The 27,470-nt window shown below is 37.2% G+C and overlaps 2 protein-coding genes and 2 long non-coding RNA genes across 4 annotated transcripts; 2 read left to right on the top strand and 2 right to left on the bottom strand.

The window, feature by feature from the left end:
• Positions 1–7,337: 7,337 nt before the first annotated feature.
• On the bottom strand, positions 7,338–8,779 carry LOC130053101 (uncharacterized). Its single transcript, XR_008801567.1, has 2 exons — positions 8,710–8,779; positions 7,338–7,421 (listed from the first exon to the last, which is right to left on the bottom strand). It is a non-coding gene; the product is annotated as an uncharacterized LOC130053101 (long non-coding RNA).
• Positions 8,044–9,158, top strand: LOC130053098 (E3 ubiquitin-protein ligase Trim36-like). The gene has a single exon (XM_056159686.1). It carries the CDS (start codon positions 8,044–8,046, stop codon positions 8,695–8,697), a length of 654 nt encoding a protein of 217 aa, XP_056015661.1. The 3' UTR covers positions 8,698–9,158.
• Positions 8,809–10,036, top strand: LOC130053097 (brain tumor protein-like). The gene has a single exon (XM_056159685.1). It carries the CDS (start codon positions 8,809–8,811, stop codon positions 9,715–9,717), a length of 909 nt encoding a protein of 302 aa, XP_056015660.1. The 3' UTR covers positions 9,718–10,036.
• A 1,401-nt stretch (positions 10,037–11,437) lies between these two features.
• On the bottom strand, positions 11,438–23,219 carry LOC130053104 (uncharacterized). The gene is made up of 5 exons (XR_008801573.1): positions 23,072–23,219; positions 21,992–22,501; positions 20,317–20,443; positions 16,214–16,606; positions 11,438–11,733 (listed from the first exon to the last, which is right to left on the bottom strand). It is a non-coding gene; the product is annotated as an uncharacterized LOC130053104 (long non-coding RNA).
• Between the last annotated feature and the right edge of the window lie 4,251 nt (positions 23,220–27,470).

The raw sequence follows: 27,470 nt of genomic DNA, 5'->3' as shown, positions 1-27,470 counted from the left end.
TAAAGAAACAAAAATAGCGAATCTCCTGTTAAAACTGGGTAATAATGTTACAAACCAATACGCAAAAGAGATTGCTTGGTTCAAGAACGTGTCAAATATCCTTAACAATTGCGGACTTTTTAACATTTGGCAAAATAGCGCATGTAGATCTAATCCAAACTGGCTAAAGTCAAAAGTCAAACTTATTTTACTCGATCAATTCAAGCAAAAGTGGAATTCTAACATTAAAACACTATCAAAAACTATAAACTATAGAATGTACAAGGATGAATTAAAATTTGAAAAATATTTGGATATCCTACCCAGAAAAGATGCTATAACCTTTTGTAAATTTCGAACTTGTAATCATCATTTACCTATTGAAGGTGGACGCTGGCGAAACGAGCCCCGAGAAACAAGACATTGTAATAAATGTGATTTAAATGAAATTGGTGATGAATTCCACTACATGTTTAATAGCAAATCTCTGATTGATATAAGAAAACAATGTTTATCTCCAAAACAAATACGTTTCAAAAACATCATCACTTTTAAAAATATAATGAATTCAAACAAGCAATCTTTTCTAAGAAAATTGTGTTCCTTTATAAGAAATATTAATAAACTTTGCTCCCCGACCCAATGACTACTCGAATCTAAAATTGCATATGTTGCCTATCTCCATACTCAGGCATGCCTTAAAACATTTAGTGACATATTACCATCACTTTTATATAAAATATATGTACTAAATCTCTGTATACAATTGTGTAATTGTGATGAGAAATAAATTCAGTTAAAAAAAAAGTTATCATTGAGATGAAGACTGTTAAACATTCTCTCTTAAAACTTTTATCCCCGATTGTGGCCAAACTCTACCCCCTGTGGAGCTATGGTTTGAACAATTTTAAATCCCCACTCATTAAGGACGCCTTTGTATCAGTTTTGTCTGTTCAAGTCCAGTGACAAAATATCTTTTTTTAAATGCCGCAATACTTTCACTATATTTTAATTATTTCCTCTGTGAAAATGGCGTGACCCTTCATTTGAACAATTTTGAATAGAGAATGCTTTACAGTACGTCTGGTAGAAAGTAACCCTGTAGTTCTGGAGAACTAGAAAATGTGTAAAGTTTGTATACCTGTTTCACTCGTTTTCCATAACCAGGACAATTGCAATTGTTTTGATAACAATAGTTTTCAGTTCTTACTTTAACTCACTTGACTTTGACTTGCATGGCTGCATGTTCGATTGCTGAAAGACGAGTTCAATGACAAAGCGCACAAATTACTCTCCATAACGTATAAATGACCTTGTGACTTTTATAGCGTAATCTGACAAAATACTTTTACTTACAGCAGACATTAATTTGATTAAATGGATACAAAATATATCCGGATCAGCCTTGTAAAATGTTATTTATAATTATGAAACACTGCCCAGGTTTCATGTTTTCTGAGGGGAATGGCGTGATGTTACGAAAGCCGATTAGTATCATATCAAAAATAAAATCACCTTTCACTATCTCGTAATTACGATATAATTATCTCTTAATTACGAGAAAAGATCTTCGTGCAACTGGGTCCTGTTGATTTGACAAATTTTGAGAACACAAAATTAGACGTATAAATAATCCGGCTCTAATGATATTAGTCTTTGATTATTGTATAATCCGATAAAAGAAATAAAACCCACAAGAAATGTGCGTAAACATATGCATTTCATATTTCTAAAAGTGTGATTATGACCGGAACTAAACTTAGGCGGACTGGAGCATAAATTATAGCCTGGTACGAAAATTATAGGTATTTAGCGTTTCTATGGGAACTCTAATCTATCCGCAACCAAATCCTTCGACACCAGACGACAATATGTACCGTCACACACACTTTGAATAAGATCACTTCGATTTGCTGACCAATCAACAAAGAGGGAAATAGTATCAAACGCGTTTCCAGAATTATCCATGAGATGTGTAACTCGGCTTTATATCAATATTTTCTCGTTATTACGTGAACATTTTTTTTTTTGTAATTACATCTTTTCTCAATTACGAGATCTTTTCTCGTAATTACGAGATAATGGAATGGGTTTTTTTAAATGATACTAATAGGCTTCAGGCGTGGATCTAGAATTTTTTCAAAGGGGGGGGGGTTAAAGAGGAAATGCAGGGGCGGATCTAGGAATTGCGATTGCGGAGCTAGAGCGAAGGGCGCCACTTTATGAGGCAGAGGGTTTGGGGACCACCTTGAGGCCCCCAATGGGTCCAGGGCGAAGCCCCCGGAAGCTCCTGGATTTTACAGGGTTTAAAATATGTCTCCTATTTAAGTCGTTTTTACTATTTTCTATCATTCTTAATAAGGTGAAATCAGTAAAATGACGCAAATTTTAAGGGTTTTTGGAAAAAATTAAGTTCTCCCGATGAAGTAATTCAAGAAATCAAAAAGATTTTCAATTTTTGTCATTCATTTCTCCGGTAGTGGAAGGAATTATTACTCCTTTTATCGTTTACTACATTTGTCTAAACAATATACTACGATTTACCTTAGATTTGGAAATTTTAGGGGGGGGGGGCGTCGACTGCACCCCCCTTAAATAAGCCACTGAAATGAGAGTTGTTATAACGTACGTTAACATAGTTAAACGACAACTTAACAGGAATGGTATCAATTTGTATTTCTAAATTCAAATTTGGATTAATGTTATTGTATAATTATCAGACGTAGGTCTGTCACTCTTGATATTAAAACGAATCCTGTTTTAAAATGCATTCCGATTTACTCCCAGTAATTCATTTTTTTTTAAAATAAATAAAATGAAATATTACAGATACAAGCTATATAAAAGATAATTTAAATTATCATCACCTGATAGAAATATTGACGCACAATTGTATAAACAATTTCCATCGCCTAGGATTTTAATAACGCTATAGTCATTCTCTCTTTTTAGTGAATCCAAAGGGGGGGGGGTTGCAAACCCCCCCCCCCTCTAGATCCGCCACTGGGCTTTCGTATGATGTACATATTTTGATCAAACATAATTTTTGTGCGGCTTGGTTTCAGCACAGGTACCTGAAGTATGGATATTACTAACCCCCCTTTTTTGATAATTTTTTTTTGGTGGCAATAATTTCTCTGAAATGTGTGAATTCCCAGTCTATCTCATCCCTCTTTCGATTCGTGTAATCGTTTCACGCTTTTTGTAAACTTTAGAGATTGGCCTTCTACCGGTATAATAAAATACACTGGCACTTCTTTTTTACTTTTAAATTGTCTGCTTCTTGAACGAAACTTTTATGTTACTCATACTTTTTAAGAAATCTTACGGTAACTCATTAAAATAAATCTTTATTTAATGGCTCGTTAAAACACCTCTTATGAAGTGTGATTTTACCATCGAAAAAGTGATACAAGCTCTCAATAACTTTATATGAATTTTTGTGATTTATCTCGGAATGATAAAAACGGCACTTTGTTTCCAAATAAAATACTCTAGAGTCCAATTTTCGCTGTGATTTGATATGGTCGTTATACTGAACGATCTAGTTCGTTAATACAACCTATCACTGGGTCAAATGCTGTCTAAAGTGTTTCATACCGATTGTTAGGCCGTTCTTGGCACACTGATTTTGACTAAGGATAACTCCGTTTACCTGATCAGGATATAGGGCTCACGGCGGGTGACACCGGTCGACAGGGGATGCTTATTCCTCCTAGGCACCTGATCCCCCACCTCTGGTGTGTCCAGGGGTCCGTGTTTGCCTAACTATCTATTTTGTGTTGCTTATAGGAGTTATGAGATTGATCACTGTTCGTTATCTTCACCTTTCATGCAAAATATGATTATCTAAGAAAACAAGCCAAAACGACTCAGATAGACGTTCTAATTTTTTTAACAAAAAAAATATTAATGAAAATATAGAATATTATTTGCTAATTTATTTTTTTAATCTACGGATAAAATCTTCTAAAAACATGTTAATTTGAAAAAAAAGAGATATCGGAGAAATATATTTTTTATACAAATTGAAATGAAATGGTCAAAATTGTGAAATATTACGATTTTTCTAAATTGAACCAAGAAAAGGGGGTGGTGTCCGGACCCCCTCTGTATCCGCCATACAACAACAAACACATCATTATGAAATAAATCACTGGAAGGAAGTCCTTTTTTATAATATCTGTTGTAATTCACTACAGTGTCGGATCCAGAGGGAGGTCTGGGACTTGGACACCCCCTTCGTCAAAAGACTAAATATCAAATAACGCAGTTTGAGGGTGGACCCCAATCTCTACCCAGAGTTATCGTTCCTTACACTCACTTACACCTCTGTAAACGTCTCAAGGGTTTTACAAGATTTTTGTAAAATGGCACGTATGCTCAAATAAAGTATGGTTTTGACTTCAGTTACAAAAATATACGTAAATAAATAAATATTGAGCACATGTCAAGTCTTTTTGTGACACAAGAAGCATTGATTTGGGTTGAAACGTAGATATTGGGTAGTTCTATTGCACCAGGCCTATATATAGGTACATGAAGAATATATAGTAATGGAAAACAAGAGGCCCATGGGCCACATCGCTCACCTGAGTCCATATCAGAAGATTTTCCTTATCTATTTGCATGTAAAACCGTAGTCCTTATTATGGCCGCAAACCTTCCCCTGGAGGCCATGGTTTTTGCAAACTTGAATCTACACTATGTCAGAAAGCTTTCATGTAAATGTGAACTTCTTTGGCCCAATGGTTCTTGAGAAGAAGATTTTTAAAGATTGTCCCTATATATTTGTATGTAAAACTTTGACCCCTTATTGTGGCCCCATCCGACCCCCGGGGGCCATGATCTTAACAATTTATAATCTGCACTATATCAGGAAGCTTTCATATAAACCTCAGCTTTTCTGGCTCAGTGGTTCTTGAGAAGAAGATTTTAAAAGATTTTTCCTATAAATTTGTATGTAAAACTTTGATGCCCCCCTTGAGGTCCCATCCAATCCCCGGGGTCCATGATTTTAACAAACTTGAATCTGCACTATATATATAAAAAAAAAAAAAAATTTATGTGTGACCTTTTGACCCCCTATTGTGGCCCCATCCGATCCCCGGGGGCCATGATTTTAACAATTTAGAATCTGTACTATATCAGGAAGCTTTCATATAAATCTCAGCTTTTCTGGCTTAGTGGTTCTTGGGAAAAAGATTTTTAAAGATTTTCCCTATATATTTGTATGTAAAACTTTGACCCCCTATTGTGGCCCCATCCGACCCCCGGGGGCCATGATCTTAACAATTTAGAATCTGCACTATATCAGGAAGCTTTCATATAAACCTCAGCTTTTCTGGCTCAGTGGTTCTTGAGAAGAAGATTTTAAAAGATTTTTCCTATAAATTTGTATGTAAAACTTTGATGCCCCCCTTGAGGCCCCATCCAATCCCCGGGGTCCATGATTTTAACAAACTTGAATCTGCACTATATCAAAAAAAAAAAAAAAAAAAAGAATTTTTTTTTTACCTTTTGACCCCCTATTGTGGCCACATCCGATCCCCGGGGGCCATGATTTTAACAATTTAGTATCTGTACTATATCAGGAAGCTTTCATATAAATCTCAGCTTTTCTGGCTTAGTGGTTCTTGGGAAAAAGATTTTTAAAGATTTTTCCTATATATTTGTATGTAAAACTTTGACCCCCTATTGTGGCCCCATCCGACCCCCGGGGGCCATGATTTTAACAATTCAGAATCTGCATTATATAAGGAAGCTTTCATATAAATCTCTGCTTTTCTGGCTCAGTGGTTTTTGAGAAGAAGATTTTTAAAGATTTTCCCTATATATTTGTATGTAAAACTTTGACCCCCTATTGTGGCCCCATCCGATCCCCGCGGGCCATGATTTTAACAATTTAGAATCTGCATTATATAAGGAAGCTTTCATATAAATCTCAGCTTTTCTGGCTCAGTGGTTCTTGAGAAGAAGATTTTTAAAGATTTTCCCTATACATTTGTATGTAAAACTTTGACCCCCTATTGTGGCCCCATCCGATCCCCGCGGGTCATGATTTTAACAATTTAGAATCTGCATTATATAAGGAAGCTTTCATATAAATCTCAGCTTTTCTGGCTCAGTGATTCTTGAGAAGAAGATTTTTAAAGATTTTCCCTATACATTTGTATGTAAAACTTTGATCCCCTATTGTGGCCCCATCCGACCCCCGGGGGCCAGGATTTTAACAATTTAGAATCTGCATTATATAAAGAAACTTTCATATAAATCTCAGCTTTTCTGGCTCAGTGGTTCTTGAGAAGAATATTTTTAAAGATTTTTCCTATATATTTGTATGTAAAACTTTGACCCCCCTATTGTGACCCCATCCGACCCCCGGGGACCATGATTTTAACAATTTAGAATCTGCATTATATAAGGAAGCTTTCATATAAATCTCAGCTTTTCTGGCTTAGTGGTTCTTGAGAAGAAGATTTTTAAAGATTTTTCCTATATATTTGTATGTAAAACTTTGGTCCCCTATTGTGGCCCCATCCGACCCCCGGGGGCCATGATTTTAACAATTTAAAATCTGCATTATATAAGGAAGCTTTCATATAAATCTCAGCTTTTCTGGCTCAGTGGTTCTTGAGAAGAAGATTTTTAAAGATTTTCCCTATATATTTGTATGTAAAACTTTGGTCCCCTATTGTGGCCCCATCCGACCCCCGGGGGCCATGATTTTAACAATTTAAAATCTGCATTATATAAGGAAGCTTTCATATAAATCTCAGCTTTTCTGGCCCAGTGGTTCTTGAGAAGAAGATTTTTTAATGACCCTACCCTATTTTTACCTTTTCTTGATTATCTCCCCTTGGAAGGTGGCCTGGCCCTTTATTTTAACAATTTAGAATTCCCTTTACCTAAGGATGTTTTGTTCCAACTTTTGTTGAAATTGGCCCAGTGGTTGTTGAGAAGAAGTTGAAAATGTGAAAAGTTTACAGACGGACGGACGCCGGAATACGGGTGATCAGAAAAGCTCACTTGAGCTTTTAGCTCAGGTGAGCTAAAAATATACAAATAGTTGCTTGTCCTACATTTTCCAGATATTTTATAAAATAGTTCTTAGTTTTATTAGCCGTAAAAAAAAGTGGATTTACATGTGGAATAACATTGCTTATTTTGAGATGTTACATGTAACAGGTGTAAGTGAGAACAAGGAACTCTGGATAGAGATTGGGTGGACCCTCCTTCCTTTGAAATTCAAAATTAATGGTACCCCCCCCCCCCCATTTTCAAAACTTCCTGGATCCGCCGTTCCACTAATTTATTAAATCCTAAAATATTAAAGAAATAAAAACTCGAACACATAATACAGGATAAGCTCACATGCGCTACAGTTTATTCATACACGTGTACATAGACATCTGGAGGTTCATTATTCCACTCAACTCATTCTACAACAGAAAAAAATGTTAAGTATATCAAAACAAAGATATGTAATTGGTACAAAACAGGTCCACTGCATGAAATCCCCCCAAACAGTGGTCCGCTGCACCCCCCCCCCCCTCCTCCCTGCGTCCAATATGAATATTGCTAATCGCTTTTCTTTTTTTTCTAGCTATAAATATGATTGTATTTGTACAAAAGGCCGAATTCAATGTAAAAAGGGATATAATCAAAAAAGTTATATCTATACATTGTTTGCAGATTCCAACTTTTTAATGAAAGGAAATCTATACGTCTGACGTAAATGTTAGCAAAACTACCCAACATAAACTAGGTCAAACAAAACTTTAAATCTATATATTTACTCAAGCGATAACACGTAGATAGTGTATACAGGCTGACACGCCGCACAGGTATTTAAAGCTCAGGACTAGACGGAAGGTCGAAAGAACAGGGAGGCCATGTTGGATTTTAAGGTGAGACTAAATTATTATTATAGTAATGACCGCTGTGTTTTATATCATACTATAATTCTATTTCGTTAATTGTTTTAATCTGTCAACATCTTTAAATGAAATTCCGTTTTTATTTAATTAACAGTAAACTTCTCGTGTGATCCCGCCATCAGAAATGCATCCCCGGCGCAGTGCTCAGGAAGTCCTACTGTGTGACCTCTGTGAAACTGTCCCCCTACAGAGTCACTGTGAACTCTGTAATATAAATCTCTGTGTTAACTGTGCAGTAAAGCATCTCTCAGACTCGTCTAAAAGACACAAAGTCGTGCCCTTTTTACACAGAAAGTCTACTCCTAACTACCACAAATGTCCAGACCACGCCGATAAACACTGCAAACATTACTGTGAAAAATGCGACATTCCTGTCTGTTCTACCTGCGCCTTATTTGGAAAACACAAAGGTCACGAAATATCAGATATTCTGGAAAAACTCAGCGCTAAAACAGAAAGTTTACAAAAAGATCTAGAAGAATTAGAGAAGAGAATGTATCCCCGATATGAAAAAATGGCGTCTGATGTCGAAACTGAGAAAGCCGAATTAGAAATGAAATACGGGAAACTGACGACAGATGCCGATGAACAAGGAGAAATCCTGCACCGGGAGATCACCGCCATTGTCAACCGACGGAAATCCGCCATTGCGGAGATGAAAACTAAACATCTGGACGCGCTACATAAAAACACAGAAGAAATCACACAGAAAATGGCGGAACTCAAACAGATCATGTCCGACTTGAAATCAATGCTAAAATCAAATGACGTCTCCTGAACCTCTACTTACAAATCTAGGAATTCCGAATTTAGAACATTACCTCCTAAAGTCCGAGTCACATTACCGAGTTTCTCTCCTCAGAAAATAAACAAAGATCAGCTCAATGAAATGTTTGCTTCTCTGCCGCCATTATCCATTAACACAGAACATGGCGACACAATGAAGTCAGCAGAAGCTGTATCGTCTCCTCCAGTCAAACCACTGCTTGATGAGCCGCGCGTCACCGCCGCCATAGACACTGGGTATAACACTGAGTATAGCTATCTATACAGTGTTAGCTGTCTGAGTGAAGATCAAGTCTGGACATGCGGGGATAACGAAACCATGAAGCTGCTCAACCTCCAGAGTAAACTACTGACATCAATACAAACCAAGTCAGGGAACGAACCAGAGGACATAGCAGTGACACGGGACGGAGATCTTGTTTATACTGACTATCATGATAACACTATAAACTTAATTAAGAATAAACAGATACAGACCGTGATCACACTACAGGGGTGGAGACCTCTCCGTGTCTGCTGTACCGCGGGTAACGACCTCCTGGTTACCATGGACAGTGATGATGAAACACAATCCAAAGTCGTGCGTTACTCCGGCTCCACACAGAAACAAAGCATTCAGTTTGATGATCAGGGTCGTCCTCTCTACTCATCTGATTATAACACTAAATACCTCAGTGAGAACAAGAACCTGGATATCTGTGTGACTGACTATACAGCTAGTGCAGTAGTGGTGGTCAATCAGTCAGGAAAACTCCGATTTAGATACACTGGTCATCCCTCTAATACCTGGCAATCATTTAAACCACGCGGCATCACTACAGACAGCCAGAGTCACATCCTGACAGCAGACAGTCACAATGACCGTATCCACATCCTAGATCAGGACGGACAGTTCCTCCGTTACATTCACTGTGGTTTAGAGTTTCCTCACGGTTTATGTGTGGACATCAGAGACAACCTCTTTGTGGCTGAGTATGTCACTGCTAAAGTGAAGAAAATCCAATATCTATAAAATGTTAATTACACAGCTCTACAGTGTTAATTACATCTACCAACACAGTGTTAATTACACATCTCTACACAGTGTTAATTACACAGCTCAATATACTGTAATTTACAGAACTGTGTTAATTCCTTCTACTTGTTAATTACAGCCCTGTGTTAATTACATCCCCTTGTTAATTACAGCCCTGTGTACATTACAGTCCTCTGTTTGTGATGTGTAACATGTACTGGTGTTTGTGAGTTTAACAGAACATTATTTTGTTTGTGAATTCATTCAATATGTGTTTGATTTTACAATGTATATATTAGATAAACATGATACAGAGTTCAGTCTTACATTATTACTGAGTACTTACTTAGATTTGTAGTACTGTAACAGAGAGTGACCCCAAACGTCCAGTCTTCATCACAGATCTTCAGATTCAAGGTCACAGTCTTCTGTTGACCATCAATAACATCTCACCACTTATCTAAATCTCCACCGTCCTACAAAATAAACAAAGTGTAATCATATCAAACTGAATTGTCAAGGATAGTCTGTGATATGTAGATGTAATGGGAAGGAAAAGAAGATATGACTGAACCGGGAATCGAATCAAAGGCCCTTCATTCCCATGATATAACGACCAGGAATTGGACCCCAGACCCCTGTATTACTAGTCAGGTGCTCTAACCACTGAGCTATTCAAACCGATAGCCATGGTTTGACTGGACCGGGAATCAAACCTGACATCCCTGTATTACATATGTAATAGGCAGGTGCTCTAAACACACAAAACTATCCAGGCCAATATCCACAATACAAAGTGAGCTTTTCCTATTGAAATTTATCTGTTGTTATTGACTTTTTAATTCAGGGTTGGCAAAAAAGTGGTCAATATGAGTATTGACTGGGCCGGTGGTCAATAATACTAGTTAAAACCAGTCAATACTAGTTAATACTGGTCGATTGAAAATTATTTGGTCATTATAGTCTGTGTTATTTATTTTAAACGTTTAAGTGACCATTATGGTAAATACTGTAATTCATAACATGCACTATCAGTTTATAATATACTGATAAGTGACAATATTAAATAAATAATGTACAATTGACTCTGTTGAATTGGGGAAGATGCAGCAAAAGTTTCTGTTCAAATTCCTTAGTTTAACAAGAACTACCTATAAGTATTGTTTCATCAATCTTCATTTTAACTGTTGAATAATAAACATTTGAGGGGGTGGGTTGGCAATGTTTTCATAACAATAACAGGCACACTGGTCATCTCTGGTCCCAGCCTATGCTTATTAATACCTGTCAACTCTGCTTCCTGTGCTCAGGTAATGTCCAGCTACCTTTTATTCTTAATCTGTCCAGGTACATGTATAAACAGGTCTGTCTCCAATTGTCAAGCTATGCTATAGAACTGTGACCCTCATGCTATAGAACTGTGACCCTCTGGTAGGTACTGAAGATATTTCGGTCAGTTTCAGCAAGCCAAATATATTAAACTTATGAAATTACATTTGATTATCTAATGAAAAATATTAATCAACAATTGATCTGTATAATGAAAAGACTTAATATATTTTTATCTGTGCAAGAAATGTACAAAAATAGGAAAATGGACAGTTTAAATCACAATTGACCACTTGGGGAGTATTGACCGGGACTGTTAAAACCACTTGTTAAAACCTGGGCGGTATTAACCTCCCAACCCATCTTTTTACATTATCATCTTCTTCTCCACAACCACTTGGCCTATTCCAATCAAAACTGGTACCATTCATCCTTAGGTAAAGGGAATTCATGTTTGTTCAAATGATTGATTGTATCTTGTTTAACATTTAAATTTAGCGTGCCATACCTACCGTTTTTAAGGTCATCTCCGAGGACCCGTGACATTCACACCTGATGCTGAACGTTTGACGATGGAACTGTCACTACCTGTTTTAACGACTTAGGTCTGTCGTGGCCAGGATTTGAACCCCGGCCTTCCGCATGTGGGGCGTGCACTCTAACTTCTAGACCACCGCGGGGGTACTGTTTGTTCAAATGAAGGGTCAAAGGGAAAATAATCAAGAAAAGGCAAATATAGGGTGGGTCATTTAAAAATCGTCTCTTGAACCACTAGGCCAGAAAAAATGAGATTGATGTAAAAGTTTCCTGATTAGTATAGATACAAGTTTGTTAAAACCAAGGCCTCCCTGGGTTTGGGTAGGACCTCATCAGGGGGTCAAAGTTTTACATGGAGATATAAAGGAAAATTCTTCACAAGAACGATAAGGTCAAAATTAATCATATCAATATGCAATTATCCTGAGGTAGTGCAGATTCAATTTTGTTCACAATGTGGTCCTCGGGGAAGGGTGGGGGTGGTTGGGGCAGAAGCATAATAATGGACGCACGTTTTTACGGGGATGTATATGGAAATGTTTTTGAAATTCTTCATCTAAAAACAGCAGGGTCATGGTTAGTCATGTTAATATGCAAACACGATTAGATAGTGCAGGCAATTCACTTAAACAAATCATTTTCAAGTGTAGCAGGTGTGTGGATTCAAGTGTTTTACATATGTATATGCCTGTGATTATAGCCGGGGAGGGGGGGGGATACTATCCTGTCCTGTATGTCTGCCCCCTACTCTAACATCACTACTAACTTTTGAATTGCGAGTCATATGGCTCTCATATTTCATGTATCAGCATTCTATGTAAAAAGACATTCCTGATATTACCAGAGATTTCAACCTTGTGACCTAAATCTTACCATTTGATTTTTTTTAAAGAATCTCAAACTTAGACAGTATCTCCTGAACTATTTAAAGTATGGCCATTAGATTTTGTATATAGATTCCTTCTGACAGAACCTTTCATTTTACACCATTGTCTTTGACTTTGCAATCTTGACCTTGAAGTTTGACATATATTTCCAAACTTCAGGTGAAACTTTAACCTTGCTGCTCATCACTTTTGAATTGTAAGGGATAGGTCATTCATTTTTCATGTGTGCATTTCTTGTGACAAGACAAGTTTAGCTATCAAAGTTTTACTTGTGACATTGGCTTTGGAGTTTGACCAACTTTTAAGAAAAGCCCAAGAAGGTCATATCTCCAGAACTATTTAAGCTGGGGATTTCATATTTTGTATATTGGATTCTTTGTCACAAGACTCTTTGATAAATTGATATTTGATACTGTGACCTTGAAGATTCACTCCAGCTGCAAAACTTTTAATGGAGCTTCAACTTGCTGATAACTTTTCAATGGTGAATAAGAATGAAATCTTTCATTTTACTAAATCCAAGAGACCTTGAACAATTCTTTATGACCAATCACTTAATGTTGAATTCTTTAGTTGGAGAAGACATTCTAAGATTTAGGAAATTGTGCCCAATTCTTTTGTTAAAACATCTGGAAAATAATATATGTTAAAATCGAATTTAGTCGATTAGTAGAAGAGTACCCATGTTTAATAAAATGCCCACACTTAATGTAGAGAGTTAATTACACATGGTCGTTGACTACACTCTTTTCTTTGGGGTGTTGCTAAAACGCGGAACGGAAAACGGAATGGAAGACGGAACGGAAAATGGAAAATATTTGATGCAACACTGTTATGAGGAGGTCAGCATTTTATAAAATCAAAAGGCTTATTATGAACAAGGGAAGCAGAAATTACAGAGATTGCATTATGTATTTAAAAACGGAGGATTTTCTAGATGAATATACTAACGTGCAGGTGCTTGCTTAATATTTGTCATAGTACAGTACACGACACAAGTTTTATACACCCCACCGTGGAAAGACCACTGTGGAAAATCCACGGAGATACACCGTGTCCTCCGTGTTCCACGGTGTGTGTTATTTGCGAATACACACAGCTTCTAGGAGATTTGTTCTGGCCATGGGTGCCTTGCAGGAGATGTGACAATGTCCGCAGGCAAGAATATTTTTGGAAATTGGTAAATTTTGGGCAGTCTTTGGCCTGCCCCTAATGCCACAGGGGTGCTGGAGTCCTGAAATTTACAATTTATGTCCCTCTTGTCCTTCATACTAAATTTGAAAAGAATTGAACAGGTAGCTTTTAAGAAAAAGTTAAAAATGTTTAAATGTTAACGCATGATGGACGACGACGAATGACAACCAATTGCAATCATAAACAAGAGGCCCAGGGGCCTTATAGGTCACCTGAGTATCATGTAACAACCTTCCAATGTTTGAATTAGGTTTGTGTTTAAATATAAGAATTTTACTTTTGGATGGAAGAAACATTGAATAGCTATGTGCTCAGTCCCACCTTTGCACCAGAACCCCTGACCCAGGGGCCATAAATTTCAGTTTTGAAAGAAGCATCCTTGATCATCATTATCATACTATTAGTTTGTCTACTTAATACCCAGCAGCAGAGGAGAAGATTTTCAAAGAAATAAAATGCATTTTCACTATATGATCAATAGGGCCCCACCCTAATACCAGAACCCCTGACCCAGGGGCCATAAATTTCACAATTTTGAAAGAGGCATCCTTGCTCATCATAATCATGCTATTGGTTTGTCTACTTAATACCCAAGGACAGAGAAGAAGATTTTCAAAGAAATAATGCATTTTCACTATATGACTTATAGAGCCCCACCCTAGCACCAGAACCCCTGATCCAGGGGCCATGAATTTCACAATTTTTAACAAGAGGTACTGTGAGCAATGCTCACTAAGAATACCCCCCGCTTACCCCAATCTCCCAAAGGGTGTTGGTAATAGGTATAAACTACCTCTTTTCTGAGTGTTGCTACTTCGATGTCCAGTGCGCATGACCTTTGACCTTTTGACCCCAAAGTCGATAGGGAACATCTTCATCCCATGGGTAGTCCATATGTATGATATGGTGACTGTAGGTGGAAAGGATAACGCTTTAGAGCCCGGAAACCATATTGCTACTTCAATGTCCAGTGCGCGTGACCTTTGACCTTTCGACCCCAAAATCGATAGGGATCATCTTCATCCCATTAGTAGTCCATATATATGATATGGTGACTGTAGGTGGAAAGGATAATGCTTTAGAGCCCGGAAACCATATTGCTACTTCAATGTCCAGTGCGCTTGACCTTTGACCTTTCGACCCCAAAATCGATAGGGAACATCTTCATCCCATGGGTAGTCCATATGTTTGATATGGTGACTGTAGGTGGAAAGGATAACGCTTTAGAGCCCGGAAACCATATTACTACTTCAATGTCCAGTGCGCTTGACCTTTGACCTTTTGACCCTAAAATCGATAGGGAACATCTTCATCCTATGGGTAGTCCATATGTATGATATGGTGACTGTAGGTGGAAAGGATAACACTTTAGAGCCCGGAAACCATATTGCTACTTCGATGTCCAGTGTGCTTGACCTTTGACCTTTTGACCCCAACATCGATAGGGAAGATCTTCATCCCATGGGTAGTCCATATATATGATATGGTGACGGTAGGTGGAAAGGATAATGCTTTAGAGCCCGGAAACCATTGCGTCTACAGACGGACGGACGGACGGACAGACGGACAACTCGATTCCAGTATACCCCCCCACAACAAGCAACAAGTATAGAGGCATCCTTGCTCATCATTACCATGCTATTAGTTTGTCTACTTAATACCCAGAGACAGAGAAGATTTTCAAAGAATTTCTACATTTTCACTATATGACCAATAGAGCCCCACCCTAACACAAGAATCCCTGCCCCAGGGGCCATGAATTTCACAATTTTGGTAGAGGGCTCAATGCTCATTATAATTATGCCCACAGTTTGGCTTCTTGATGTCCAGGAGTAAAGAAGATTTTTTAAAATTACACTCATTTTGATGGTTTTTGCCATTTTCACTATATGACCAATAGAGCCCCACCCTAACACAAGAACCCCTGCCCCAGGGGCCATGAATTTCACAATTTTGGTAGAGGGCTCAATGCTCATTATAATTATGCCCACAGTTTGGCTTCTTGATGTCCAGGAGTAAAGAAGAAGAATTTTTAAAATTACACTCATTTTGATGGTTTTTGCCCCACCCCTCAGGCCCCAGGGGGGCAGGGACCACGAATTTCACAATTTTTGTTCCCCTTTACCCATAGATGCTATATGCCAAAATTGGTTGAAATTGGTTCAGGGGTTTCAGAGAAGAAGCTGGAAATGTTCAAATGTTAACGCACGACGAACGACGACGGACAAAAACAGATAGCAATAGGTCACCTGAATGAATTCAGGTGACCTAAAAACTAGCTGTGTCATAGCTTGACAATTGCCTTTACTCAGGGGTAATTTTACAAAATATTTTTCCTATGTATTACTATGTAATACTTCTGATCCACTAATATGACTCCACCATTTTTGATCTCCTATTGTGGTCCCATCTTACTCCATGGTGCCATAATTTGAACAAACTTGAATCTACACTATGTCAGGAAGAATTTATATAAATTTCAACTTTTCTTGCCTAGCGGTTGCTGAGAAGATTTTAAAATGACTCCACCCTATCTTTTTTATTACCTCCCCTTTGGATGAAGCATGGTCCTCCATTTTGCACAAACTTGAATCCTCTTTACCCAAGCATGGTTTGAGGCAAGTTTGGCTGAGTGATGTTAGCCCTGTGGTGCTTAAGAAGAAGTCGAAAATGTTAAAAGTGCATGAAGAGACGAAAAGACTGATGCTGGACAAAATGTGATCAGAATAGCCCACTTTAGCTTTCAGCTCATGTGAGCTAAAAAGGGTTAATACTATATGCCCCAGCCATGGCATGAATGAGGCATAAAACATTTTACATAATTTCATTAACAAACCTGACATTTTCTACAGCAATAGAGCTATCCAAGTCCTACAAAATGTTAGAGTCTCAGGGAAATTATCCTCATCAATAAGCTGGACATCTAAGTAACTGCTACCCTGTAAAATTGATTTCAACATTAAGTACTAGGTAACCAAAATGATTTCTTCCCACCATTATATTATGCTATTAGAACACAAATGTCTATAAAAAAAATCCATGTAATCATTCTGAATATACCACATTGATAACAAACCTAAATCTAAAAACACTCATAACACAATATCTAATCTATGTATACTTCAAGTCCTATACGACATCAATGAAAACGTTTTTCACCCCCTCACCTCCCAACATTAATTTCAGAAAATAGTCCTCCATCCCTCTTGTCTCAACGTAAAGTTCAGAAAATAATTCTCATCCCTGTCACCTCACTACATAAAGTTCTGAAAACAGTTCTCCAACCCATCACATCTCGACGTCAAGTTCAAAAAATAGTTCTCCATCCCTCACCTCCCAACGTAAAGTTCAGAAAATAGTTCTCCACCCCTTCACCTCCCAACTTAAAGTTCAGAAAATAGTTCTCCATCCCTCATCTCCCAACGTAAAGTTCAATAGTTCTCCACCCCTCAACGTAAAGTTCAGAAAATAGTTCTCCACCCCCTCACCACCCAACGTAAAGTTCAGAAAATAGTTCTCCACCCCTCACCTCCCAGCGTCAAGTTCAGAAAATAGTTCTCCACCCCCTCACCTCCCAGTGTAATTAAAGTTCAGAAAATAGTTCTTCAGCCCATCATGTCTCAACATAAAGTTCAGAAAATAGTTCTCCTATCCTAAGGATATAAGGATTTTCCCCAAATGTTTACATGTAAAACTTTGATCCCTATTATGGCCCCATCCTACCTCCAGGGTCCATGAATCTTATAAACCTGAATCTGCACTATGTCAGGAAGCTTTCGAGTAAATGTAAACTTCTTTGGCCCAGTGGTTATTGAGAAGATTTTTAAAGATTTTCCCTTTATATTTGTATATAAAACTTTGATCCCTTATTATGACTCTACCCTTCTCCTGGGGACATATTTCAAAAAACTTGAATTTGCACTATGTCAAGAAGCTTTCTGGTAAATGCAAACTCTTTTGGCTCAGTGACTTTCAGAAGTTGATTTTTAAAAGATTTTCCCTATACATGTATATTGATATGTAAAACTTTGATCCCCTATTATGGCCATATCCTACGCTCAGGCGCCATAATTTTAACAAACTTGGATCTGCACTATGTCAGGAAGCTTTCATGTAAATTTGTATTTTCCTGGCACAGTGGTTCTTGAGAAGATTTTAAAGATTTTACCTATACATTTGATTGTAAAAGTTTGATCCCACATTGTGGCCCTAATGAACCCCGTGGGTCATGGTTTTAACAAACTTAAATTTGTACTATGTCAGGAATCTTTCATGTAAATTTCAGCTCTTCTGGCCCAGTGGTTCCCGTCAAGATCATTTTTAAACAACCCCACCCTATTTTTGCATTTTTGTGATTATCATCCATTTGAAAGGAGTATGACCCTTCATTTGAACAAACTTGAATCCCCTTTACCTAAGGATACTTTGTGCCATGATTGGCTGAAATTGGCCAATTGTTTTTGGATAAGATTTTAAAAAGTTGTCAATGTATTTTCACTATTTCGCAATTAACCCCCATTGGAAAGGGGCATGACCCTACATTTGAACAAACTTGAATCCCTTCATGTTAGGTATGATTGAAATTGACCCAGTGGTTCTGGAGAAGAAGATTTTTTATAGATGTTAATATAGTTTCACTATTTGGCTATTATCTCCCCTTGGAGAAGGGTGTGGACCTTCATTTGAACAAAACTTGAATTCCCTTTACCCAAGGATGCTTTGTGCAAAGCTTTGTTGAAATTGGTTCACTAGTTCTGGAGAAGAAGATGAACATGTGAAAAGTTTATGATGACCCCTACGACAATGATGACGGAAAATGGACAAATTTCGGTAAGAAAAAATGGCCCAAATATACATCATTTCAGCCCAATAAATTTCAGAATGTCCCCACCGTTTTACCATAAATGGGGTGATTGGCCTGTTGTGTTTGTCCTTCCCAGGCACCGATGACCCTAATCCTATCCCCTGGACCCAGACTTCAAACAATTTACAATATGTCAGGAAGGTTTCACATGACTTATAGAGGTTTCGTCGTTTCCAGCTCAGTAGTTATATGGAGACGATTCTTAAATGACCCAATGCTATCTTTTTTCATTTGTTGATTATCTAACATTTGAAGGTCTTTAATGTAACGAATTTAATCCTTTAAGGAGGTATGCTACACCAGAGAAATTTGATGTAGATGAAAAGTGGAGGATATGTACAACAATATTTTGAAGTTGAAAATTTTCAAATTTACTTTATTTTGTCCAAAAATACAGTTTTAGTAGAAGGTAATCTGAAAAAAAATTTAAAACCCCTGCTGGACTCGAACCTGCGACCTACAGTTCAGCAGTCGGTATTCAAACCTACTGAGCTACTCGGCTAGGTATTTTAATGGAAAAGGAAAAGACAAATATTGCTGATATCGATTTTTTCATCCATGTTTTTAAAGGAAGTCAGCCATTATGACGATGTAGAGTACTACCTTAAGTTTGGTTGAAATTGGGCTATGTGATTGTAGAGAAGTTGAAAATAAGTTTACAGACAGATGTACAACAGACAATTAGTGATTAGAAAAGCCCACTTGAGCTTATAGCTCAAACAAGCTAAAACAAGAGATGTTTGTAAAACACATATGCCCCCCATGGTGCAAAATTGAAAAGGGTTATACACACACACACACATCATTTAATTGAGAGTAGTATCATCAATTCAAAATATTGAGCAGACAATATCTTCCTATGTCAAGAGTGGATTGACCATGTGACCTAAAAATCAATAGGGGTCATCAACTCCTGCAGATGTACCAGTGTACCAAGTTTGATGTCTGTCAAGCAAAGGGTTCTCAAGATATTGAACGGACAGTATATTCCTACGTCCAATTTGACCCTTGCCGTTTGACCATGTGACATTAAAATAATTAGTAGTCATCTTCTCCTGAAGATGTACCAGTGTACCAAGTTTGATGTCTGTCAAGCAAAGGGTTCTCAAGATATTGAGCGGACAGTATATTCCTATGTACAGTTTAACCCTTGACCTTTGACCACGCGACCTCAAAATCAATAGGTGTCATCTTCTCCTGAAGTTGTATCAGTGTACCAAGTTTGATGTCTGTCAAGCAAAGGGTTCTCGAGATATTTAACGGACAGTATATTCCTATGTCTAGTGTGACCCTTGACCTTTGACCATGTGACCTCAAATTCAATGGGGGTCATCTTCTTCTGAAGATGTACTGGTGTACCAAGTTTGATGTCTGTCAAGCAAAGGGTTCTCTAGAAATTGAACGGTCAGTATATTCCTATGCCCAGTTTGACCCTTGACCTTTGACCAAATGACCTCAAAATCAATAGATGTCATCTATTTCCTAGGATGTACCAGTGTGCCAAGTTTGATGTCTTTCAAGCAAAGGGTTCTCAAGATATTTAGCAGACATTATATTCCTATGTCCAGAGTAGATTGCCCCTTGACCTTTGACCTTTTGACCTGAAAAATAATAGGGATCCTCTTCTACTCATAACTAACCCACATATGAAATATCATTATCATCAAGTGAATGGTTCTTAAGATATTGAGCGGACAACACATGGTCTACAGACCGACCGACCGACAGGTGCAAAACAATATGCCCCGTTTTTCAAAGGGGGGCATAAAAAGATAGAAATTTTACCAGCTCCATACAAAAGTCTGTCTCCAGAAATGGATCAGATGCTATGAGAACCTCTGTCTGCTTTTAAGAGATATCGGTAGGAACTGCTCCTACTGCAGGGTGTCACCATCTCATGAGGCCCAGGGAGCTGAAAAACCAAAGTGACAATGAGTGCTGGAATGACCAGAAATCAGACAAGTAAATGAAATTAAAATCTTCATGAATTTTGTCAAAAGAAGCCAGCTTGTTATCTTCTAAACAGGAGACTTAAACACTGGCTTTATCGGTCACCTGAGCATTGGTTATATGTAATAATAAGGATACAAAGGCAATGATAAGTTTCCTATATTGACCCTGTTTTGGAGCCTGACCTTGGCAGAGGGGCAATGGATTTTACATTTTAAATTCTGGTTTTTTAAGGTCTTCATTGGAAGGGTCTGGGCCTTTCCAATTGGGAAAAATAATGGCATTTGTTTGAACTTGGGAGAAATGTTTCATACAAAGAAGTAGGGAGATAAAACCAATCCAGAGTGAATAGAACTGGACTCTTTCTGACTTTCAATTTGGTCAAAGCTTACGTACCTCTTGCAAATAAGCAGAGGCCACAATATTAAGTATACATAACAAATTTGAGGCAAAAATTGTAATGTATGGGCCAGTGAAGATTTATGAACAATTAGGCTACCCTGCTTTGATTTGTTTTCATTCTTTGGGAATTTCAAAGTACAAAATGGGAAAATACCTGCTTTTTTAGCATGGGAATGAAACCTTATTTCAGCGCCCTAAAGCCCCTAAAATTACTGAAATTAGAGGGCATTTCATACATCATAATAAAGTATTCAGATGGTGGATAATGCATCCCATCTTAAGACAGACATACATACATTGCTGTACCATAATACGTCCCACCTACAAACGGGCTTACAGACATTGATGTACCATGGTATGCCCCGTCTACAGACAGACGTTCAGACATTGATATACCATAATACGTCTTATCTACAGACAGACATACAGACATTGATTGAACATAATACTTCCCATCTACAGACAGACATACAAACATTGCTGTACCAAAATACACCCAATCTATAGTCTACGGACAAACAGACATTGCTGTACCATAATATATCCCATCTACAGACGGACGCACCCCATCTACAGACGGACATACAGACATTGTTGTACCATAATACTCCCAATCTACAGACTGACATACAGACATTGCTGTACCATAATACTCCCAATCTACAGACTGACATACAGACATTGCTGTACCATAATACTCCACATCTACAGACGGACATACAGACATTGCTTTACCACAATACATCCCATTTACAGACAGATATAGACATTGCTGTACCACAATACACCCCATCTACAGACAGACATACAGATATTGCTGTACCACAATACATCCCATCTACAGATGGACATACAGACATTGCTGTACCATAATGTATCACATCTACAGACAGACATACAGACATTGCTGTACCATAATACTCCACATTACATCTACAGACGGGCATACATACATTGCTGTACCATAATACGTCCCATCTACAGATGGACATACAGACATTGCTGTACCATAATACTCCACATTACATCTACAGACAGACATACAGACATTGTTTTACCTTAAGTTAATACGTCCCATCTACAGACGGACATACAGACATTGCTTTACCTTAAGTTAATACGTCCCATCTAAAGACAGGTATATAACATGTTCAATACTGGTAATGCACGGCAGACGAAACACAGTGATGGATGCAGACCAACAGCAATAATCACTCAGGTAACCTGGGGAGTCAGGTACATGTAATCTACTGTTAATTCTGAAGGTAACTGTATGTAAACTGGTACAATACAGGCAGTTATAACTCATATCTTTGACTACAAACCAAATTGACAACATTCAATCAACATTAACATGTAAAATAACATCATTAGCAAGTGCTGTATTATAATTTACATAGTCTAAGGGAGATAACTGTAAAATGTGTGTTCATGCTCATTACATGAACTAAACTTTTTGCAATAAAAATGAATACTTCTCTGACTCTTCTCAGGGCAAATAAGGACACCCACTGATTGCTACACTCCAGCAATTTTCAATAAAGTGTTCAGTCTCCAACAGCAGGCAATGATGGGGTGGTCAGTTAAATAAAATTCTTCTGCCCATTCATACAAGTCTCTAAAAATTTTCAATGATCAGTTATTGCCAAAATTGAGAATGTAAATGAGGCTGAGCTGATCGAGTCACATAATGTTGCCAGCTGGTGAATGTCAAGACACTCGGGAGAAATGAGTACCTACATGAAATCCCTCTGTAGAGTGAGAAAACGAAGATGGCATCGACTATTGCGTTAGTTTTATGTGACAAACAAAACCTAGCTCAGACTCATTTTTAAATATTATCTTTAAATTATGTAACAAGAAGACTTGATTTATTTCTACAAGAGATTATAAAAACAGTGTATATATTTTTTTTTCTTTTCTTAATTATTTGCTAGCAGTTAACATGATTATTGGGTACAATATATACTATGTGTAACAGTGTTAGTAAGTTTAACAATGAATGTTTGAAATCTAAGAACTGTTTTTAATAAAAGTGTTTTATTATATTCATGAATCATAAAACTTGAACCAGCCATTTTCATATCCATTGGGCCCAAGGGGTGGTAAAAGTTCACAAATGATTATTTAAAAACATAAGTTGATAGCCGGTCAAGTGAAACTTATTTAAAATAATGTAGCTCTGTACCTTGTAATGCTTCTCGAGAAACTTCTCTGACAGGACGAACAGTCCTGGTCACTCTTCTGATAATGGACTAGGCAAATCCATTCCATGTCTGTGTGCAGGGTAGTGCTACAATCCCCATCATTAGCTTAGTGGACAACATCCTAGATAAAATAAACAATACGAATTAAATAAAAAACATAAACAAACATCTCAGTACAAAACAAAACAAGCTGGACAGGGTTACGAGCCCGAGACAAACAAGTGGACATCCTGAGCAGCGTTCAGATCCAAATCATTAGTTTTTCAATTATTCTTTGATATTAATATTCTTTTAATTTACACTAAATGCAGGGCTCAAAATTAACGAGAAATACTCGCACAATGCAAGTACATTTGAAGAATAGCGAGTAAAAATAGTGGACACTCGAAAATTTTAGCGAGTTGTGATTTACAAACTATGATCGTATCGTATCCGTTTTATACGGTAATGTGTCATTCGCTTTTCTTAAACCTGCACTCTGAATCATACAAATGCTTACATGAACGATCGATTTCAACAACCGTTTCTATCTGGATTTTCTTTTACAATTTTTAAGGAACTCGGGAGTCAAACAAATGCTTTAGAGGTCGGACATCGGATTATGAAAAATGCATGTGCCACGAGTCCAGTTCACCTATAGGGGTGATTAAATTGAATTCTAAGTACGAGGTTTTTGTTATTCATTTATCTAAGAAGAAAAAAAAAGTCGTAGTCTATGTTTTACCAAGTCTTCCGGTAGTTATTTTTATCAGAATCATGAGAATGTCCTATCTAAATTAATTCATTGTCATATTGAGGTCGGGTTGTAGTGATGACACGAGTGCACTGCTCACCGCGTAGACGATTATCAAAAAAGTCCATGGGACTCATGATCGTGCTGCTTATAAAACCATGAGTCCTGGATGCGCTTTGAAAAATCACTAGTGACAAATCTGATGTGGCATGAAATTGGACCTGCGGTAAACAGGTTGTGGATTAGAGGTGCGATAATCAAGAGACCTAAACATGACTTACGTAACTTAGTGTCTTTTCCAAACGATGCCTATTGACCCACAAGGCTCAGTAATGAATAATGATGGGAAAAATACATGTAATTGATTTTAAAAAAAAACATGAAAAAAGAGCACTGCTTCATTATTTTTATTTTAGCTTGTAGGTTTTCATTTTAGCCTGCGGATTTTTTACCCACAGGCTAAAACTAGCCTGTGGTAAAAAAAATGTTAATTTTGACTCCTGTAAATGATACATTTTTTATGCTGTGCCCCACAACGAAACCCCACAGGTGGATATAGTGCTTCTTCCCCTACCTGGACTCAGAGGTCGCGATGTTAACTATGAATCTACAAGACATGGAGATGCTAGTACACATCATTTTAAAAAATATATATAATTCATCATGATTTGGTCCTTTAAAAGATTTTCATTAAAATGTCTACTTTATTCATACATAATAATTACAACTCTTTTGTGACTCCATCCTAATCCCAGGGGTCATCTTAACATGAAATAACTGTAATTTACAGTGAATGAGAATGCCCATCTGAGTTGTAGCATTATCTCTTTTAAAACAAAAATCTCAGTTCTGTGTATTCCTCCTAGTGACCTCATCTTGAACACAAGAGTAGTGTTGTGTACAAATTAAAGATGATGCATGCATATTTATTTGTAAACTGAATTCAAATTTTTGAATACACTTCTATATAAAACTTTAGACTCCTATGCTGTCCCATACCAATGGGTGGGTGGTGGTCACATTGGTGTGCATAAATTAAAATATTCTGTAAGTCCTTAGGCCTTACTACTAACACATAGGTTACAATATTAAACAACTTGAACCTTTATATCAAATGTCATATTGTACCCTGTGGTTCTTTGAACCTCTTTCAATATGTCATCCTTGTCCCCAGAGACAGATGTGACCTAAACCAGTGGCGGATCTACAGCGGGTTGACCCCCCCTCCATCTCCCCTCCCCTCACATTTGGTTGAACAATTTTTTAAAAAGAAAGAATTTTTTGTCATTTTATGGTCTTGAGTAGAAGAAGTACACATTTAGGTCGCACCCCTTTTAAAATTGCCTAGATCCGCCACCGATGTAAACAAACTCAAAAATTTCTGTGGAAACGAGGGGGTTAGTTATATTCGGTCGTTAGGCCTAATCACAGGAGTTTGAAATTCAATAAAGTTAATAAAATGTGCTATGCTTACAAACTCCTGTGGCCTAATTTCTGTGGGGGTTCGTTATATTCGGTCTGAGACCGAATGTAAATAACCCCCCCCCCCCCCCCCCCCCCCCCCCCCCCGTTTCCACAGAAATTACGTTAGGCCTAGTTGACAATCCCATAGATATTTCTTTTCTACAACTCACATATATATAGATAATTAACCAGACAATATATTCAGTGTACTACCTAATAGCACTGTACCTGACAGTCAGTTTTCCTAAGTATACCTGTAAAGATCCCTAAAATAAACTTTTCTTCAGAATCATAGACATGTCTCTGTCAGAATTCGGCAGCCATATCCGTTTTCAAAGCAAGTGTCTTCTGCTTCTTAAAGAAAGACAACTCTAGTAGATTTTAGTGGTATAAATTAACGGTAACAGGTCGTTCCGGCCCCAAAACTAATCCGTCCCCTATTATAGGTATCACACCGGTAATTATTTTCACTATATATTACTATAGAGGGGGAAAAATCATTAAAAATCAGTTTACAAAATTGATGCCGAATAACGCAGTCAGACACGTTCTATGTTACCTATCTCGTCTGCCGACACCAGAAAAACAACACCCTACGCGGCATTTTCGAAAAAAAATTACCCGCAAACAAGACTACCCTCAAATCCACGTGTTTTTCACATGTGTGTAAACAGCCGGAGTGCACCTCAGGAAGTAGCCTCAGCTACCAACAGCAAATAGTTCCTTTGTATACACTTGATTATTTCTACAAATTACACAAAATTTCCTAATCAGGGGTACCAAAATTAAGAGAAAAGAAGAAGAGGAAATGAGAAAAATCGCGCAAGGAAAAAAAATATTTCTTTAAATATATGGAACTACAATTGACTAACTTCATTTTGATTGGACAATTACCGGTGTGATACCTTGAAGTCGTTCCGTCCTTCAGTCATTCCGTCTCAGGTTGATCCGGCCCCAGTCAATCCGGCCCCTAGGTTTATATTCCCAGGTAGCACAAAACGTTTTCATAACATTGTATTCCTGCTGTAAGGATGTTATCGGAAAACATTACTAACAAAACATTTTTATAATGTTATAATAACATTTTTTTTCAGTTGTAAAAACGTTATAAGCAAACGTTTTTGACCAATGTTTTAAAATCATTTTGTCATCGTTTTAAAAACATTATTGAAAATGTTAGGATCATCTTTCTTTTAAACATTTGAAAATACGTTTTCAAAACGTTTTAATAATGATTTTAAAAACATACTTAATATACTATGTTTTTCAAAAAGTGACCCAAATCAAAGTAGTGTTTTAAATATATTCTTTTGAAAATGATTTTTTTAAAATTACATAATATTAAAATATTGCCAGCCAACACAAATATAACATCCCAGATAGCATGACTACATTGGGCCAACGTCGGCAAATGGTTGTACCATTGGCAGGTGGTTGGCGTTGGGCATACAACATTGGGCCAACGCTGGGCCAATGTTCGCATGTTTGCGTAATTTAAAATACTTGAAACATTGGGTTTGAAACACAATGCTGGCCCTATGTTGGCCCAACGCAAGTAAATATTAATGTTGGGAATTCTTCGTTGTCTCAATGTTGGCCCAACGTAATTCTAAAGCCGATGTAATACCAGTCAAAATGACGTTTGAAACATTGACCCAGTCGACTGCAGTTTAGCATACATACATTCAAGAGTCAATAAAGTGATTATTGATTAAAGTTCTCCAAATTAAATATTGTTTTAATAGCCATTGCATAATAATTAAACTATATTTCAAACCATAACTTTCCGGATATTTTATTTCACGTAGATCTATATTAATTTTTTTTAGAATAACATACATTTTGTGGTGGTGCTTACAATTGAAAGAAAATAAAGAATTAGAAAGTTTTGAAGTTTAAAATTTACACCGTATCCTAGCTATTAACGTAACTTGTACACTAACACAACGTCATCACAGTTCAGATATGACGTCGTATTTTTTATACGTCATTATTGAGATTGAACACTGAATGAAAGAAGCTACAGTACTAGTCCTGGACGAAAAAACAAAATGTAAGTAATTTAGTATTGAAACTAGTGTAGATCTAATATGTGCTTTGATATAACTTAGAAGTCATTTTCAAAAAGTAAAGCACTCCAAATTATTTGGATTAAAAACAAATATGTAGAATAGATTCTGAAT

The sequence above is a fragment of the Ostrea edulis genome, chromosome 3 (assembly GCF_947568905.1).
Source record: "Ostrea edulis chromosome 3, xbOstEdul1.1, whole genome shotgun sequence".
NCBI classification, from domain to species: Eukaryota; Metazoa; Mollusca; class Bivalvia; order Ostreida; family Ostreidae; genus Ostrea; species Ostrea edulis.
The sequence above is the reverse complement of the archived record's forward strand: the minus strand, read 5'-3'. Positions and strand labels throughout refer to the sequence as shown.

Excerpts from the sequence above, each read along its gene's own strand:
- LOC130053098 (XM_056159686.1), top strand. The coding sequence starts at position 8,044 with ATGCATCCCCGGCGCAGTGCTCAGGAAGTCCTACTGTGTGACCTCTGT.
- LOC130053097 (XM_056159685.1), top strand. The coding sequence starts at position 8,809 with ATGTTTGCTTCTCTGCCGCCATTATCCATTAACACAGAACATGGCGAC.